At 37.1% G+C, this 18,689-nt stretch overlaps 2 protein-coding genes across 3 annotated transcripts; one reads left to right on the top strand and one right to left on the bottom strand.

Moving 5' to 3' along the window:
• Positions 1 to 55: 55 nt before the first annotated feature.
• Positions 56 to 4,762, top strand: polr1e (RNA polymerase I subunit E). Of its 2 annotated transcripts, none has more exons than XM_026268755.1 (12): positions 56 to 208; positions 433 to 536; positions 638 to 714; positions 796 to 881; positions 1,318 to 1,370; positions 1,735 to 1,879; positions 1,959 to 2,069; positions 2,162 to 2,258; positions 2,948 to 3,078; positions 3,211 to 3,292; positions 3,399 to 3,530; positions 4,475 to 4,762. In XM_026268755.1, exons 1-12 carry the CDS (start codon positions 151 to 153, stop codon positions 4,638 to 4,640), a joined length of 1,242 nt encoding a protein of 413 aa, XP_026124540.1. In that variant the 5' UTR covers positions 56 to 150; the 3' UTR covers positions 4,641 to 4,762. The 2 variants fall into 2 exon arrangements, with proteins under 2 accessions (XP_026124540.1, XP_026124545.1); XM_026268760.1 differs by having other exon boundaries at positions 79 to 239.
• Positions 4,763 to 4,886: 124 nt separating this feature from the next.
• On the bottom strand, positions 4,887 to 17,981 carry fbxo10 (F-box protein 10). Its single transcript, XM_026268743.1, has 11 exons — positions 17,535 to 17,981; positions 15,990 to 16,608; positions 14,984 to 15,799; positions 13,638 to 13,787; positions 13,079 to 13,215; positions 12,889 to 12,959; positions 11,187 to 11,339; positions 9,984 to 10,313; positions 9,393 to 9,703; positions 9,125 to 9,306; positions 4,887 to 6,947 (listed from the first exon to the last, which is right to left on the bottom strand). Exons 2-11 carry the CDS (start codon positions 16,578 to 16,580, stop codon positions 6,770 to 6,772), a joined length of 2,919 nt encoding a protein of 972 aa, XP_026124528.1. The 5' UTR covers positions 16,581 to 16,608; positions 17,535 to 17,981; the 3' UTR covers positions 4,887 to 6,769.
• Positions 17,982 to 18,689: the final 708 nt, after the last annotated feature.

The following is an 18,689-nucleotide window of genomic DNA, read 5'->3' as shown; positions in this document are numbered from 1 at the left end:
TCTAAAATTCGCGTATTCTTTAAATTAGTTATAAATTAATACATTAATACTCCAGTATTTCCAGGATATACAGATGCAGGAGTTTTCTCAGCCGCCGGGTGTCGCTGTTTGAACAGAGACACGTGTGAACGTCAACCGAGGAAACTGATCATGGCGGCGACATGTGAGTGGGAACCTTGTGAAGAAACTGGACAGGATGCGTTTATTGGTAACTTTTTCACATCCGAAATATCTCAGAGGTATCGGAATATATTTTAGCGTTATTCTGGTGCATTCTTTATTTATTTATTGTACACCTCATCTTTTGTTTAACGCACCCACGTGGACATACATTGGATACTCAGTCTAACATTCTGTAGGTTAAAGCAGTCGTTATCAGTTGTTTGCAGTGGAGTAATTTCCCTATTTTTCGCCCGATTCTTGTGATTGTAGTTAAATTTTCTAATGGACACGTGAAAAATTCCGAACAGCTGGACTTCCAACTCCTGAAACACGCAGATGGAGTCAATCCCAGAAAGAAAAACAGACGAATTGTGGTAAAAAAAAAGCATATGCAGACTGAAAACATATTTTATTTTAGGGTATTTATAATGGCTATGTAAGTAAATCTGGTGTATATTTCCTGTTCCCTTGTTAGGTTGCAGAATCAGACAGACTTCCCTATGTTGGGAACAACTTTGGGTCTGGATCATTGCAGTGTAATAACCTGTGCAGGTGACGTCATCAAACCTTTAAAACAATCAAAACAATATTTTTTCTGTCTCTGAATAATGGAGTTGTAATTGTTGTCCACAGGTATTTTGTTGGAGTTCTTGACAAGAGAACTATGCAAATGAAGGTTCATAATGCTCAGCTCTTCAATATGCTGCCTGTTATTCCAGGTAAATTTTGTACATTTATTTTATATATATATTATATGTGTGTGCGTGTATTTGTGTGTGTGAAAACTCATTATAATAACATCAATTATTTCTCATTTGCAATTTATTAATTTACAGTGTAAACATATTATTGTATTATCTCCATAATAATAGTTGTAATTAGTATTTGTTAGGACTTATCTGAATGTACTTTTTTTTTTTTTCTAATTATGATCCACACTAAAATATTTTATCAAATTAAATCTTTAATGAAAGGAAATATCATGGGAATTCTTTAGTTAGAATGTTGGCAAACTCCTCATTTTATTTTCAACAGTAATGTCTACAAATTAAATCATGTACAACAGAGACTGGAGCCGTGTGCATTTAGACTTATGTGGTTAGACAGGATTTTAATGAAAGAGGAGTTCATTCCTAAATCTGTGTTTGTCTGCAGGTGAATCAGAAGTAAATGAAAACACAAAGCAAGCTGATACATACAGGGAAAAGGTGAGCTAAATGTAGAGACTGTGTGCTGTTTAAGTCACACTGTAAGACATTTTACATGAACTAACCTTGTCTTGTTATATCTGAAATATTAAAATCAACATGAAACCGAAGTATTTTGTTCCCTATTGTCATGTATTTATGAAAATAAATGTTTTCGTCTTGAATGAGAAAACAAATGTAAGGAGTGACTAGATTTTGTCCATCTGGAATTGATTGTATTATTGGTGCATATGTCATCAGAGAATAAATGTTCTTTCAAATCTTGCATGTAGATTAGAGATTATGAGGGAGCACAAATTTTTAAAACAATGATGTGCACAGTTAAATAATTTATAACAAAATTGTATTTTGTGCCTGGGCACAGGTGGATGCTCTTATTGAAGCGTTCGGGACGACTAAACAGAAGCGCGCTCTGAGCTCCAGGAGACTCAACCAGGTGGGCAACGATACGCTTCAGCAGGCTGTGGCACTGGCCGCCAGAAACATCATCGATCAGAAAGGAGTGGAAGGTAAGTAGCAGAATGGGTTTTCACAATTCATCAGACTGGAATGGATTCATGACACTGGCTCTTCGATTGTGTCTCTAAGCTCTTCATAATGAAGTGGTTGAAACTGAGGCTCAGACAGATACAGCGCACTTCCTCCCTCCATGCAACACTGAGGCAGACAGAGCAGAAGATGTGTACCCCTTTGACCAGTGTATCCTTTTTAGTTCTTTAAATGCTTTCCATGTTTTACCACTCCCCTCCACAGCATTCGTGTGTGTGTTAAGATCCTTAACCTCCTCCTAGTGTTGTCTCCAAATGAGTTTGAAGCCCTGAAGGATGCTGGAGCAAAGATGGCAGCGCTGACCGCTGAAGACCTGCAGAAGATGAGAGCTGAAAACAGGTTTGGAGAACATCATGCCTTTTGGTGTTTTTTTTTTTTTTTTTATCAAAATGCAGAAATACCATGAATAAGATTGAAAATACAGTAATGTAATTTATTCCTGTGATGCAAAGCTGAATTTTTTAGCATCATTATTTCAGTCTTCAGTGTCCCAATCTTTTAGAAATGGTGCTTCAGAAACATTTCTTGTTATCAATGGTTGAAAGCAGTTGTGCTGATTAATATTTTTGTGTAAAAAAATAAAAATGTTTTTTACTATGAATGGAAAATTCATAAGAACTTTTTACATTTTTCTTTCATTTACGTCTTTGTCCAAATTAATAACATCTTTGCTGAATAAACCTATTAATTTCTTATATTTGAAAACAATTATTAATACAGTTTATTTCTAATTTAAGTAAAAGTATAGAAATGAAAACAAACGTTTTATTACAGTTACTATTATTCCATGAGCATCGTCAGTAATCTAGAAATATCAGGTAATAAAATAGTGATTTCCAGCTCCTTTTAAAAGTCCTGAAAGTAAAAGCGTACTTTACTTTTTTTTTTTTATCTTGGAAATGGGTGGAAAGCCTGTCATGAAAATGACAGAAAAAAATAATACTGGTTTGGGAAGTCATTCTAGAAGCCATTTTTGGATCATTTTTAGCTCCAGATCGGTTCTAAATTCATCCAGTTGTGTTCTCTAGTCCTCAGATTGTTCTTAGACATCTTGAATCACTTCCTAAAGAGGAAGCAGCTCGCGACCGACAGTCTCGTTGTGTCTGGTACCTGTCCTTCCTCATCAAAGCCTCGCAACAGAGACGTCTCTCCTTCAAATGTGAGTGAGTGTTAAAGAATAGATAATATTAGTTCAAATGGGAGAAGTGTATTGATTCCAAATGTTCTCGTTTTATACGGCCATTGGGGTTTTTAACCTTTCAGTAAATTAATTTTTCACTCTCATCTGAAGTTGGTAGTGAGGATGGATGTCCCCGAATCATCATCAACAAAGTGCTGAAGGATTTCACAGTGGAGAGTTTCCACAACGGCAGGTGTGTTTCCTCCGAACGAGGCACAGTCCTGCAGCCTGTTCTGACTTCATTTTGGTTTTGATCTTTATCAAATCTCTGAATAAGCAGTGTATAAATGTCTCGACAGCCTCAGGAACACGGTGTCGTCGTCCATGCGGATGAAACTGGCTGCTCACTGTTTAGCTTTACTGCTGCACATGAGCGATCAGACGGCTAACCTTACGCTCCTGCACAGAGACATGGGCATCAGCGATGTCAAGTAAGTCAGATGCATTATTTTACACCTTAATTGTGAAACTGAATATTGAGTTTTATTTCTTGTGATGGTCTAAATCTGTGGTTCTCAACCAGGGGGGCGGAGCAAACTTCCAGTGGGACCCCAATAAGTCTTAAAATGATTTAAATTACTATATTAAAGGATTCTTGGAAAACTTTACAATGTTTACAACTAGAGGTGCACCGATGTATCGGCCAATAAAAGCAATTTATTCCACAATCGGCCATCAGGGCTTATTATTATTCTGAATAATCAGCTCTTGGTATCAGCAGAGACATTCAGTATCAGTGCATCTCTATTTACAACACTTTACAAGGTTCCATTGATTGACTTTAGTTAATGCATTATCTAACTATAAGCAATGTATTGTAGTGTTTCACGATTTAATAATCTTTGTTAATGTTATAGTTTGTTTGCTCAGATCCATTAAATATTACTCACAGATTTAATTGTACTTTTGATTTAAGTAATGTATTAGTAAATGTTAACGTTAACAATGCTTTAGAAATATTCTTAATGTTAGCTAATAGTAATAAATAGAAGCTTATTTTAAATTCTTACTTTAATCTACATGAAACTGAAAATGCATAAAGTATATAATCTCAGGGTGTTTACATGACAATGTACTAAAAATGGAAAAGTTTAGCATTTTTGAAAAACTTCACATACAGATGACATCATTGTAAAAACTTTACTTTGTGAAGGAAAACAATGCAACTGCACATGTATTTAATGAACCAAGACACTTATCTAAATGAACAGCCAAACTGAATAAAGTGTTCTGCTTTTAGTTGAAAACGGTGTTGTGTAAATGGCCCCTTTAGATAGGAGAGCCTTCGAAAGTTATGAACAAAAGGAGGCTGTGGAGTCAAAAAGGTGGAGAGTCACTGCTGTTATCCTTACTTTGACACTGTTTGTGTGCGCAGAATGTTGGAGGTGGCCAAGGCCATGGGGCTGACCCTGTGCCGTCAGTCTGCCCACAGCAGAGAAGAGGCCGGGACACACGATGAGTACAGGATGGTCTCTCTGGTGCTTCCACTGGTGCATTACGAACGCCGAATGGAACGCAGGAAACGCAAGAGGATGAACTGAGCTGTGGCCAGCAGTATGTTTCTAAGCTGTGTGTGAACCGGCTGTAACTGAATGTTACATTTACTGTTATCTTGTAACATTGAATAAAAAATAAACTATTATTCAATTAACTGAGAATGGAATTGCCTGTGTTCTGAAGTTGTTGTTTTTTTTTCTCGTATACTTGACAAGGACTGTTTTTCTTGTGAATGGAATGAAATCCATATCTTAACAGTATCCTCAGACAAAAATACAGAAATTAGGCAATTTGCTACAATAGTGATTATATTTGTACAGCACAACAAGTATAAAAACCATACTGTAAAAATAGGCACATTTTAGAAGATACATATTGCACTTTATAAATCAAACCAGCAGTTAGTATGAAAACATTACAAAAATAATAACAGCGTGCTGTAAATCTAACATAAGATGGCTATCTTTCGATAAATAATTACTAGTATTCTGGGATGAAATCATATTACAATATCCCTAATTTTAGTGATGGGCTATGTTCCTAATGGCATACTTTCATACTATTCCTGCAGTATGTATTCTGTGTAAATGTTCAGGATGCCCAATCAGTATTTACACTTTTCTTTTTTACTGCAAAATAACCTTGAATATTGAAGTTGACACCTCACATGCCATGAGATCATATGACAACAGTGTTACCGGATTCAGAATGACACCTACTGATTTAGCATCTTTAAAAAAGAAAAGGCAATTTACAATATATACTGTGCAATATTCAGTAAATAGTAAGCTAGTATTCCATTCTCAACACAGCCGAGGTCTCTTTAAGAAATCCAACCAGTTTCAAGCCCTGTGACTACTTTAGGATAACTACCTGAAGTTACAATTCATCACTAGTCTCTTTAATTTCTTACCTACAAAGGTTTTTGACATTATAGTATGGTTCAAAAGGTTTTTCATATGGTTGTATTTAGCGGGAAACCTGTGATAATCTTGCTTCTTGTCTCCAATAGTAAAAAGCCAATCATAGCGGCCATTGCATATCATGTCAGTAAAGCTCAACACTGCTATACAGTTCAGAATAAATGATAGGCCTATTAAATCAGTGCCTGTGAAATCACATTTAAAGGGATAGTTATTACTTAACACAAAAAAATATTGTCATTAGTTTCTCACTCTCAAGTTGTTCCAAATCTGTATGCATGTAAAAACACAAAAGAAGATATTTTGAAGCATGTTGACATCCAAACCCTTTCGGTTCTCATCATTTTTTTTTCTATCTTCTTTTGTGTTCCACAGAAAACTCACTGGTTTAGAATGACATGAGGGTACTGACGACAACATATTTAGGTCAGACTATTCCTTTAGGGTGTTTAAATCGTATTTTTTCTTTAAAAAAAAATCTTCAAACCTTTCTATTCAGCCAGTTTGGGCTGGACTGCCATGTCACACAAGAACAAAACCCTTCAATAATGTGCTCATGTAAAGTTGAATTGCTGCTTGATGTAATGCAACAGATTCTGCCAGCTCATGATTAGCTGCTTTATTCTTGTCCATTACAGAATCTCAGCAGGACTACAATTCCTGCTGTGCACTGAATTTGTTTGTCTTCTATTTTCAGCACTGGTTCTGGTCTTTTGGGAAGAGAGAGAGCGTAAGCCACGTGACATGTCTCTCTCTTCTACTTCCCTTGAGTCCCTTTCTCCCTCCTGACTTTGTGTGAATGTCTGAAATGATAATAACAGCCTCTAGGTTGACTGGACAATTAAATCCATGCGTCTTATTGATTCACAGAAGATTTTGTTGAATAGAAGCTTGATTTGAATCACTTCCAGAAATAGTTTTGTCTCAGTAAATTGCCCTGTTTACTGGGCTTTCAGCTGGATTGGTAGCCAAACAGACTTCAGGTACGTGATAAAATACTCCAGTAAGTTGCTCAGAAACACTGATCCCAGACCAGCTTCACTTCCATTTCGAGTGAGTGGGATGATTCATTTCAGATCGAAAAAGTGCATTTGAACTGCAGGTGCTTGAAGCTTGATTTTCCGTCATCCAACCCACATGTCGAAGCAGGGCCTAGACCTCTTCTATCTCCTTCTTCACCCGGGGTTCTCACATTGAGGGGACTTTTGATGAATTTCCATCTGATGATGTTGAGCCGGGAACTACGTACCTCATAAAATCGAGCAGAAGATGCTGCCGTTATTATGGCAACCACTTTCTACAGAGGCAGTGATTCTGTTTGTCACGGTGATGGCAAGGTGAGCAGGAAGTGTGGACGGGGTGACGCTAGAAGGGTTGCTACTGTGGGGACGAGGAGGTGGGTTTTCCAAAGCCCAAAGTGCTTGTGATCTAGAACAGAAATAATAATAAAGGTCAAATATATTATGCCATATATTATTAGTGATGACCAGAAACCGGATGTATTCGGAGGGCCAAAACTTTTGACCAAAATGATGACACATAATTAGCGCCTCTCTGAGCTACAACTGGTAAACATGACCCCTGTGGAGACTATCGATTTCACATTTTCAATTAATTTAGAATTTTCATTTCGATAAACCAAGATCTCGTTTTCAGTTGATGAGTGAACAAAACTTAAAGGGTTAGTTCATCCAAAAATGAAAAGTATGTCATTAATGACTAGGGTTGGGTACTGAAACCTGGTGCCAATACAGCACTGGTACCTATGGAACCGGTATGCACCGAACCGAATAAGAGCGCAGATTTCGGTGCCTCTTACATGCCTGAGCGATACATTGAAATGTGTGTCCTTGTTCTCTGAAATGTACGCAAGAAGCATGGGCGTCGCTAGGCTTTTTTTAGCAGGGCTATAGCATTTAGCTCCATAAACTGTACACAAAGTCGCGATCGCTTGAGAGTCAGTCCACTTAAATAACAGACAGTGACAGACAGCACTCATTTGAACTAAATATCAGGAGTAATTGACAGAGATACAGTAGAAACATTATGTGTGGTTTTGTATTAAATAATGACCCAGATCATGAAATACATTTATTAGCCTTAGAGTAAGGGAAGCTTGGGAAATGAGAGCATCCAATGAGTGTGTGAATGCTATGGATTTATTTTAAATCTTTTTAATGTTCTTTAATGTTATCCTTTTTAGGCTTTATTTATTTATTTATTTATTTTTATAGAAGTATCGGTTAAGACACCGTTCAGGCACCAGTACCGTTTTAGAAGTATCGAAATGGCACCGGTATCGAATAAAACCAAATCGATACCAAACCCCAACAATGAATGTCGTTCCAAACCCGTAACACCTCTGATCATCTTCTGAACAAAGTTTAAGATATTTTAGATTTAGTCTGAAAGCTCTCTGACCCTCCATTGAAAACGTATGTATGGTATACTGTCCAAGATAGAATTTGTTGAAGCATAGAAAACACGTCACGTGCTCACAACAGACACGGAAGAGAAGACAATGCTGAATAAAGTCGTAATCTTTGTTATTTTTGGACCAAAATGTATTTTCGATGATTCAAAAACTTCTAACCAACCCTCTGATGTCACATGGACTACTTTGATGATGTTTTTCTTACCTTTCTGGACATGGACAGTATACCGTACACACAGCTTCAATGGAGGGACTGAGAGCTCTCGGACTAAATCTAAAATATCTTAAACTGTGTTTTGAAGATGAACGAATGTCTTACGGGTTTGGAACAACATGATTTGGATGAACTAACCCTTTATTAGAACCCATTAGAGTTCATAGCTTGTTAGGCAGCAACAAAAAATAACTCAAGAAGCAAAATATATGCACTATAACATATTTATATTTTTTAACCCCTTAACTGTCACTCACATTTTTGAACATTGACTTTGTAGTGCACCATCCAAACTTAAATTTTTATAATTCATGAATAAAAATATTTTGTAACATGATATTGATGTACCATTTACATGGAGATGCAATGTCTGATTTTAAAATGGGTTTTAAAGGATGAATTTTGAGAGTTTAAGTTTTCAGTCGATATATAACTTCTGATGATTTCTAAAATTTGATAGAGAAAAAGGCAACAAACAAGTCTTCTTTTTTAAACAAAGGTCAAAACTCCAGTTATAATTTAGATTTTTGAGGGTGCACTCTTGTCATAAATTAATCGATTACTTTTCCTACATAATTTTTAGCAAAAAACACTGGTAAAATATATATTTGGGAGTCTTAGACCTTTCCAATGATATATAGTTTGTCAAGATTAGATTAGATTTAATTGCAATATAGTGAAGTAAATGTAGGCGTCCCACAGAGTGGACGGGTGACAGTTAACAGGTTAACCTCTCATCTTCATTATTTAATGTATGTTTGAATAAATCTCCCATGATGACTAGTTTTTCTTACAGTCACCATTCAAGTGTTTATTAAATAAATTTGATTAAATAATTGATTATTAAATAAACTATTGTGAGTTACAGTTTTCTCTTTCAGCAAAAATGACATTAGTTTCATATATGTAACTGCTTCTAGACTGTTTTTCTGCTGGTCACATGTGAGTGTGTCTAACCTGGGTGTGAGCAGAGAGTTGTTAAGTACAACACACTCCAGGTTCTGTGCGTTTGTCCGTATAGGGGTTTTAGTACTTGTGGGGTGGCCTTGATAAACCAGGTTTTCCTGAACCACACCTCGGACCCGCTCCTTGACAGAAATCCCATAACCCTGCAACGCCTGAACACGATTCCTCAAAACCTGCAGAATACAGGCAAATATTGGTCATAAAAAAAAAAAACATGTGACATTTTTCAAACATGTGACGGAATTTGAAGCAAACTCACTTTAACATCTGCATTGTCCATCACTCGAATTCCAACAGAATTATTTCCGACCACATCATTTTCCACAATCAGCCCATCGCCTCGAAAGCAGACACCGTGACAGTTATTGGCATAAACCCCATTGCCGCGGAGCTCGACTCGACACTCTCCGTCCACAGTCACTCCCGTCCAGCCGTTACAGAGGACACAGTTTCCAACTAAACGTGTTAGCTGAGCGCTCTGAATGACAGACACGCCGGCTCCCGTGTTATTCTTCACCATGTTGGCCACCACGTTCAGAGGCTCACTGCTCTTCACATACACTCCAACAGCTGGAGAGACAGAGAAGAAGAAGAAGAAAGGAGACAGAAGTGGGTGAGATGTCAATCCATATCCATAGTAATCAGATTCACACAAAGTCATTTGCTTGATGCAAAAATCTGAAAATGCTAATGTTGTCATCATCACTAACTGGTGACTAATGACTGATTGTTAACAGCATGTTCAAACTGCATGCGTTTCAATCAGCAGCAAAGTTACAATCCAACTTCTGCGTATCTCATCAGCCTCCCTGATGAGGTAAAAGAGATATGATATTTAACAGCAACTCACCTCCATTGTGGCTAATGCAGTTGTTTTCCACTAGAGCCACTGTGATTGGCCGGCGGGAGGAAAAGCGTTCATCTTCGCTATCGATATCACTTTCCCATGCCATCAGTTCTCCTTCCTCATTGAAGTTCTCCGGCCCTCCTCTGTCCCTCTCTCCAACCCCTATTCCTCTCTCTCTTTCCTGTAAAGAGCGATATCCCTCTCGTCCCACGGCAGAATCTGTGTCCTTCCGACAGAATACGGCTAACCCATACATGCGGTTATGGGTAATATAGTTTCCAATGAGCTGAGGTAGACTAGATGACATTACCCATACTCCACAGCCTCTGTTGCCTACAAAACGCCACACAATTACACAATATCATGACAAATAACTTCTTTGTTACACCTTAAGAACTTTGACTTTTTTTCTCAAAATATTATTACTTTAAACACATTATTTTCTAAATGCTTTTATCACTTGTCAAAGGTTTATTATTAGATCATTCTCAGAAAATCAATTCAATTTAATTCTCATAATTGCATTCTACTTTCTGAAATACAGTTGATAATCGTACAATTAATCAAAAAAATTATTTTTCTACTTTATACAGCATTATCTTTGCTAATGCTGTATAAAGTAGAAAAATAAAAATTTTGATTAATTTTGACTGAAAGTAGAATGCAACAATATGAAATTATTCCATTAAATAAACGTAAATGTAATGACCCAAAAAAATACAAAAAAAACTTTTTTTTTCTTACATTAATACAGCAATGTTACACAGTTGTAAATTTGACTATCTTCTTAAAATAATATTACTTTAATCTTGTAAATGTTACCACTTTACTCTAAAAAAAAAATTATAACAGTGTAGTTTGCTACTAAAACACATCTAAATATACTCTTTATTCTGATGTTTTTTGTCATAATCACCCTCACATTTTTTTAATTAGTTGGTTTGTGTGTTAGTTCAAATGTCTAAATACTGCACACCAAACATCCTACATGTTTTGACTCGATATGTCAAACAGATATTATATTTGTCACACTGAATTTTCCCTTTCAATGCAGACAGGAAATTTCTTCTCACTTGAAAATTGTTGCCTAGCACCTGACCATGCACATAACTACTTTCTATAGCAAACGCACTGGCAACAGACTGAAACAAATACATGACAATATCTGCTTAAATGTACAAATATGACAAACTATACAGTACACACCGTATATGTGGTTGCCTTCAATGAGGCCCCTCCCTCGCTCTCCCACCACCACTCCGTCTGAGAAGCCGTAACAGATGAAGTTATTGCGCAGGACTGGATCACCTCCTCGACGGATGTCAGCACCACCCCACTGATTCTGCCTAATAACATTCTCTAGAAGAGGCGAGAGATGTAAAGCAGCGCTTAAAATGGATTTAGTGTAACTTAACTGCGCTGTTTCAAGAGCATGAGGAAACACTTGAAAAGGGCAGTTTACTGTGCTTGAAGTACAGTAGAAATGTGAATAATTCGAAAAAAAACCAAGAGAGATCGTACTAAATGCATGTTATTTTTTATTTAGTCCTGTCCTGAGTAGGTTATTGTAAATAAAAGATGTTTACATTTAGTCCACAAGACAAAAAAATTGGGAACCCTTGGTTGTTAATACTGTGTGTTGTTACCTGATGATCGTCGACTGTCTTTCTGTTTTGTGATGGTTGTGCATGAGTCCCTTGTTTGTTCTGAACAGTTAAACTGAGAACTGTTCTTCAGAAAAATCTTTAAGGTCCTGCAGATTCTCCAGTTTTCCAGCATCTTTGCATATTTGAACCCTTTCCAGCAGTGACTGTATGATTTTGATATACATCTTTTCACACTGAGGTCAATTAAGGGATTCAAACACAACTATTAAAAAAGGTTCAAATGGTCACGGATGTTCCAGAAGGAAACACGATGCATTAAGAGCTGGGGGGTGAAAACTTTTGGAATTTGAAGATCAAGGTACTTAATTATAAGTTTATTAATATTTGTACTTAATTTGTGTAAAATACAAGTAGTGTTGTCAAAAGACCAGGTACTTTGTACCGAGTCGGTACTAAAAAAAATGAAAATGTGATGGTACCAGGTTTCTTTAAGTACCGGTGGTACCGAGTACCCGGACAACTCGGTTCTTGATGCATACAACGCTATGATTTCCGCAAATCAAATGTATGTGATACTGCCACTACTGTTGAAAAAATTTATAAAACTTTATTTTTAAAAAAAATAAATCACACAATATTTCTTTCATGTTTTAATTTTATAGCAAATCCCCTTTATTTATCCCCCCAAAAATGTTTACATTTCATTAATTAAAAGACATTAAATTTGGGTGAAACTTGTTTACTGTTTTTCATAATTATATTACTTGTAGAAAAACTTTAAACGCAATTGCAAATAAGTATAAAGAACGGCATTGGTTTTATTTTTTGTGATAAAAACGTTTTTTTTTTTTTTAATTAGCATATTTTTGTGTTTTGCTTTGGTACCGAAATTGGCACAGAGAAGTGTGGATTTTCACTGGTATCGGTACCGAATACTGAAATTTTGGTATAGTGACAACACTACATACAAGTATCTTCTGTTGCTTACAGAGGGCAGAACTAAATGGAAAAAAATTATATTGCAACAAAATAAGAAAAAGTTGGCCATCTTTGATCATGTTCAAAAGTTTTCACCCCCCCCCAACTCTTGTCTTTTTTTTGTCTTGTGCGCTAAATGTAAACATCTTTTATGTACAATATCTTACTCAGGACAGTACTAAATAAAAAATAACATGCATTTAGTATGATCTCTCTTATTTTTTTTAAATGATTCACATTTTCACAGATTCTGCAAGGGGTGCCCAAACGTTCGAGCCCCACTGTACATGGCAAATAGTAAATGGTACTGCAGTCAAACGGACCAGTGATCAGTCCTCTTCCATTCTCATTTACGGCAATTCCTGCAGCTAGGCCCTGGAAAATGTGATTTCCACTGTCACCCAGAGAGAACAGAAACATAAATCATATTAGTTTCATGATAACAACAACTATATCTTATTTTGTACTTGTTTTCCTGTTTTATTTGAATAAAACACAATAACCCCTGCATACCTGACAACGGGATTGCCATTAAACAGAATGTACACGCCAGCTTCCTTGTTGCCATAGATTTGGTTGCTGCGGATAGAACCTTTTCCGTTGCCCAGGACAACGATCCCGGAACGCAAGCCACTGTGGATTCTATTACACTGTAACCAGGAAAAAAGAAAAGGGAAGAAAAAAACAGAATGTACCACAGAAAATGGAAATTCCAATATATTTTCTAGACTTCTTTCCAAAGTACAGGTTCTTCTGATTACACTACAGAAAATGTTTGCATTTTTTCTTTTGTTTTCCATTAAATATACACTACCTTAAAACAACAGTAATTTATTTAAAAGCCAACCTGTGTAAGATATCTATACATCTTTCACACTTTATTTTAAGGTCCAATTCTCATTATTAACTAACTATTAACTCTGACCTTTGCCTCAAACTCCTGATTTGCTGCTTATTAATAGTTTTGGGGTAGGATTAAGGGATCTAAAACACAGTCATGCAGAAAAAGGCATTCATATGTGCTTTATAAGTATTTTTTTCTTCTGTGCAGAATGCTAAAAGAAATGTGTACCAGTATGATAGGATTAGCCCCTTTGCGGATGTCTAGTCCCGCTTCTCCATTGGAATGAATGTTGTTCTCAGCAATGAGACCTTGAGCAGAGAGTCGCAGGAACACACCAGACGCCTTGCACCCACACACTTCATTACGCAACATCACCATCTATACAGAAAAAAAGATACCCGGTATATCAAACAGAGACATGAAAAGAAGATAAAAGAGACAGGATGATCAGAAACATGTGCAATCATAGAAAATATTTCACAACATTGTGTTGTTATTCTGCTGTGTCATTTTTGTGCTACCAGCTGCGTTAAATGGCATTAAAAAGTGAGATGATAATAGGGTGTTGTGGGTAATAGTTAGGGTGTCGCTACACAGTTACTAAAGTGTTTTAGTGGTTCATGTGTTTTACCATGCAGTTGCTAGGGTGTTTAAAGTGGTTGCTATGTGGTTGTTTACTAGCAGAAGCCAAAAGAGCCCACTCAAAGTCAGGGTTTTTCACTGTTTTAAGAGAAAATTCTAATTCAGATCGCTTCTCAACAACCTTGTTGTTGTACGCTTTAAAAAAACTGCAGTATAAACTGTGCAGGTGAAGTTATGCATTACAACATTGGTTTATGGATCAATCATATCCAGATTAAATTATAAGTTTGAGGTGCACGATATTTAAACTCTGGCTGATACCAATAAGGTAAAAAAATACAATGTCATTCTATGGCCAATAACAAAATAATGGCAAATGTAAAAAAAGAAAAAGAAAATTATATATATATATATATATATATATATATATATATATATATATATATATATATATATATATAATTTATTAACATTAAAACACTAAAATGAAAAAAAATAATAATCATTTTAAATGCTACAACTGAATTTGTACAGTATGGGGATGAGTGTTAATTTTGACATTTGCTAAAGATTACATTAAACAGTGTTAGGTTAAACATAAATAAATATTCTTGAATTTGGTCAATTTTTTAAGATTTACTTCCAGCGAGTGCTAGATGGTGGAAAAGTTAATATGATTGTACAAAAAATAAATAAATAAAAAGGGTGGAAATAAGCATGCATAAGTAAATACACAATATAAACCAAAACGTTGAAATAAAATAAAAATTCACAAATTCTGGCTAACTGATACTGATATATTGTGCATCTCTAAAAGCAGAATTGCAGTATTGTTACTTTTTGGCTACAACAGCCAACTATAGGCTTACTATATAGTATATAATATATTACAATATACTATATACTATTATAGTTGTCTCTACACACTAAACTTGGAAATGGTAACTACACACATCAGCTTTAAAGGGAATTAAGCTGTGGGTTTTACTCACTTTGGCATTCTGGATGCAGCGCACTGCATAGTTGAGACCCCTGAACACATTGGCCTCCAGTCGAGCTTGACCATGATTGCACAGGTGAACACCACCTTTTCCATCACGCAGCAGACAGCGGCGCAGCAGACAACCTTGAACCGATGCAGCCAAATCCCTCGCCTCTGTATCTCTCTGTAGCTCTGCAGGCAGACTCAACAGCGCAGGAAAGGCAGAAGAATCGGGCATATCCGCTTCGGAGAGATGCGCTAGTCCGTGTTGGTCAAATGAAAGTTTTAAGCATGTGCTTTTCTCGCAGTCTTGCTCGACGTCTTCCTCACTTGACACACTCGATGTTTCAATGCCATCCTCCTCAATCATTGTACCATCCTGAGCTGGAAGGAGGCTGTCTCTACATTTCTGTTTTGCCCAGTTTGTTTCCCAATCTTCTTCCTGTTTACTCCAGTCCGCCATTGTGTTTACTCCTTCCAAGGGTTTGTTTCCATGATTACCAGCACCCATAGTGTCTTTTCCACTCTGATTTGATATTTCAGTAGACCCATTACTAGTCATCACGGTGAAGGTCTTGGCCAAAGCGACCAGGTGTTTGAAGGCCCAGTTGCGTTCAGAGACCGGAGCACCTTCCACAGTGACAGAGGCAGAATCTCCCCCTGAGAATTCACAACTGTCCATTAAACTGATGGCCACCCCCAGGAAATGGGCTGAGCTGCCCTGGGCGAAGGAGCAGAAACGAGCCTGACACGTCCCTGGACCCCGGATGTGAATCTGACAGCCCTCAAAGTTACAGTTGTCCAACTGGACATGACCAGAAGACGTCTAAGAAAGAGAGAAAATATTTCAGCACTGTAGAAAAACTGCCAGTGTCTCAGTAAGAATCTGATTACGTTAATACCATTTAAAATTGCTTCAATAACAATTTACTGACACAGTTATCCATATAAAGAATGAAAGAGATAGATAGACAGACAGACACAGAATGGATGGATGGATGACAGATCAGCCTCACCTTATAAACGACAGGTGTAAACCACGCTGGCATGAACACCAGATTGCACAGCCTTGCCGTCGGACACTGTTGATCAAAGCTCACTAATAACGACACATCCCCCAGCTTGCCAATTCCTAAAATCTCCACAGGCACCTTGAGGGACACCTCCACCTGTTCCTCATACACACCCGCGTGGAGCACCAACTTATCGTACGGCCCTGCAGCAGCCAGCGCTCCCCTGAGAGTCTCATAGCCGCCTCCTGCCACGGTCCCAACATGCCAAACCCTGCGGTCTTTCCTCCGGCGGAAAAGATGGAGGCAGGCAGACGAGTGGAGGTCCGAGCCGTTCTGGGTCCAGGTACGGCTGGCAAGAGCATGCTGATGGAGAGCCTCTCTCCAGGAGACCGGGGGCAGGTGGGGGCGACGGGGCCAATTTGGGTGACGACATTCAGGGCATCCTAGACAGAGCTGGCGCCAACGTGTGCTGTCCAAACTCAAAATGAGTTCCCGCCAGGCTCTGCACACCAGACAGCATCGACCCAGATCTGGCAGAGGCAGGTATGCTAGAATGAGGCGCCAAAGCTCGACAGGCAGACCTCCCACCTCCATATCTGTCAGCAGCACCACGCCACCTCACCTGGGCAGATCCCCGAGGTGTAAACAGACAAAAAGTATTTGTTAAATAAAATGATAAATATCTTTAGAATTTTTTTTTCTCAAGAACAATTGACTGGACTAGAATCTGTTTAGTGCATGATAAGTCATCAGTATTTTTGGTCTGTTTTTCCAGAAGAAAAAGACTGCAATTTTAAACCCATATACACTACCATTTTGGGTAATATTTGGGCTCAATAAAAAAAATTCTGATGTTTTTGAAGGCAAGGCAGTGAAAAGAATACTGGGAAAGATTATTATAATTAAATTTGTAATTTTGAAATAATAATTGTAATAATGAAATTATGTAATTTATTCCTGTGATCCAAAGCTGAATTTTCCAAAGGCAATTTTCTCCATTCTTCTGTGTCACATCACCCTTTAAAAAAATAATTATAATATGATGATTTGGCGCTCAATAAACATTTCTTATTATTATCAATGTTGAAAATAGCTGTACTGCTTAATAATTATATATATATATATATAATTTCATAATTATACAGTATATACTGTATACACACACACACACATTTTTTTTTTTTTTTAGATTCAGTCTACAAATCATATTAACAATACACGAAAAGAGCATCGTATCATATTGACACTATTTGCAATAACATGAACATGCAGTGCTATCATATTTTATTTATTGCAAAGAGACAGTACAGATTCACAGTGCCACGATCTGCATGCACGCAACAACAACAAAGCCAAACAGGAGACGCAATACGAGCATGCAAAGAAAACAGTCACGAGTGCATTCGGCTGAAGTTCAAAGGAAAGGAAAATATGGCAAAGAAAAATAGCACATCAATCGATTCTGCAGCAACTTCGTATCTGCGTGACAACAACGAAAGGTTACAATGTTGCCATCTGATTCGGCGCAATAAAAACAAACGAGCCTACCTCTGACAGTACTGCTTTCAGCCAGCATTTTATCAGACGTAAAGCTCATCACGGCCGTTGTTGTCTCGGGTTATAAGCAGAAACCAAACACTCATCCGGTGAAAACCTCGCATTTCTTGGTATTTTGCTTGCTTTCGAAGGCGTGGAAAAAAGGGTTCACGTAGGCTACTTTCATTCAGGAGGCGGGGAATGTTCTACAACGACATCGACAAGTTTCCCCCCTTGTCTGACACAGTCGTTAAGCAACATAGCCTGTACTGTGCATTAATACACTTGATAATATTAAGCTTTGGACCCCAAACCCTCCCCTCTGCCTGCCTCCTTTGCAGGCGCGCGCGCATCATTTGTTTTTGACGATCAAAACCACACACCGATGATGTCGTGGGGAAAAAATCTCGTGTCTTGTGATTAGACTTGCAGAATACAACACCACCCTGCCTGAATAGCGTATTTTTATCTATTTATAGGAAACTACGTTAGACTTGTAGGGGCTCTCAGATGATTAGTGTATTAGTGTTATTTTTTAAGTTTTCTACACTTCCACGTTTGTTAAAAATTCGGCAAATAAACACTGTCCTAAATGTATTTCACAAGTGAAATTATCTTATTAAATATCTCCAATTACTGAATGCACAGGAAATGAAATACGTTTCTCATTCAAATTAAAAGTCCTTGTCCGTTTGAGGTGCGTTGCAGTAAATCTCGACATAATTTGTTGTTTTTAAAAGCATTTTGATAAAAATGTGAGTGAACTGCACATTTTATGAGTACAATAAAAGTTACAGAAATGAAAAATTTGGGGGGATAAAACTTTAACAAAATTAAACAACGAGAACATGAATAGCTTAGTCATAGACCAGTGTTCTGCTTTGTTCTACAACGTAAATTACATACAATTAAATATTAATTTTATTTCTCTTAAAGACAGATGTAAAGAAAATTAACAAATGTGCATAATTTTAGAAAGGTCATTAAGTAAAAGTCACACAAAGCCACAGTTCTGGCTGTTTTCAGATTTTTTGAAATTGTATTATTATTATTATTATTATTATTATTTTATTGTTGTTGTACAATGCTGTAACTGGATATTACTGGAGTAAAAAAAAGTGTGAAAAGCAACACATGTAAAGCCTGACTTATGATAGAAAAATATCA

Source organism: Carassius auratus, chromosome 1 (assembly GCF_003368295.1).
Source record: "Carassius auratus strain Wakin chromosome 1, ASM336829v1, whole genome shotgun sequence".
Classification (NCBI taxonomy): domain Eukaryota; kingdom Metazoa; phylum Chordata; class Actinopteri; order Cypriniformes; family Cyprinidae; genus Carassius; species Carassius auratus.
This window is presented reverse-complemented; position numbering and strand designations above follow the sequence as displayed.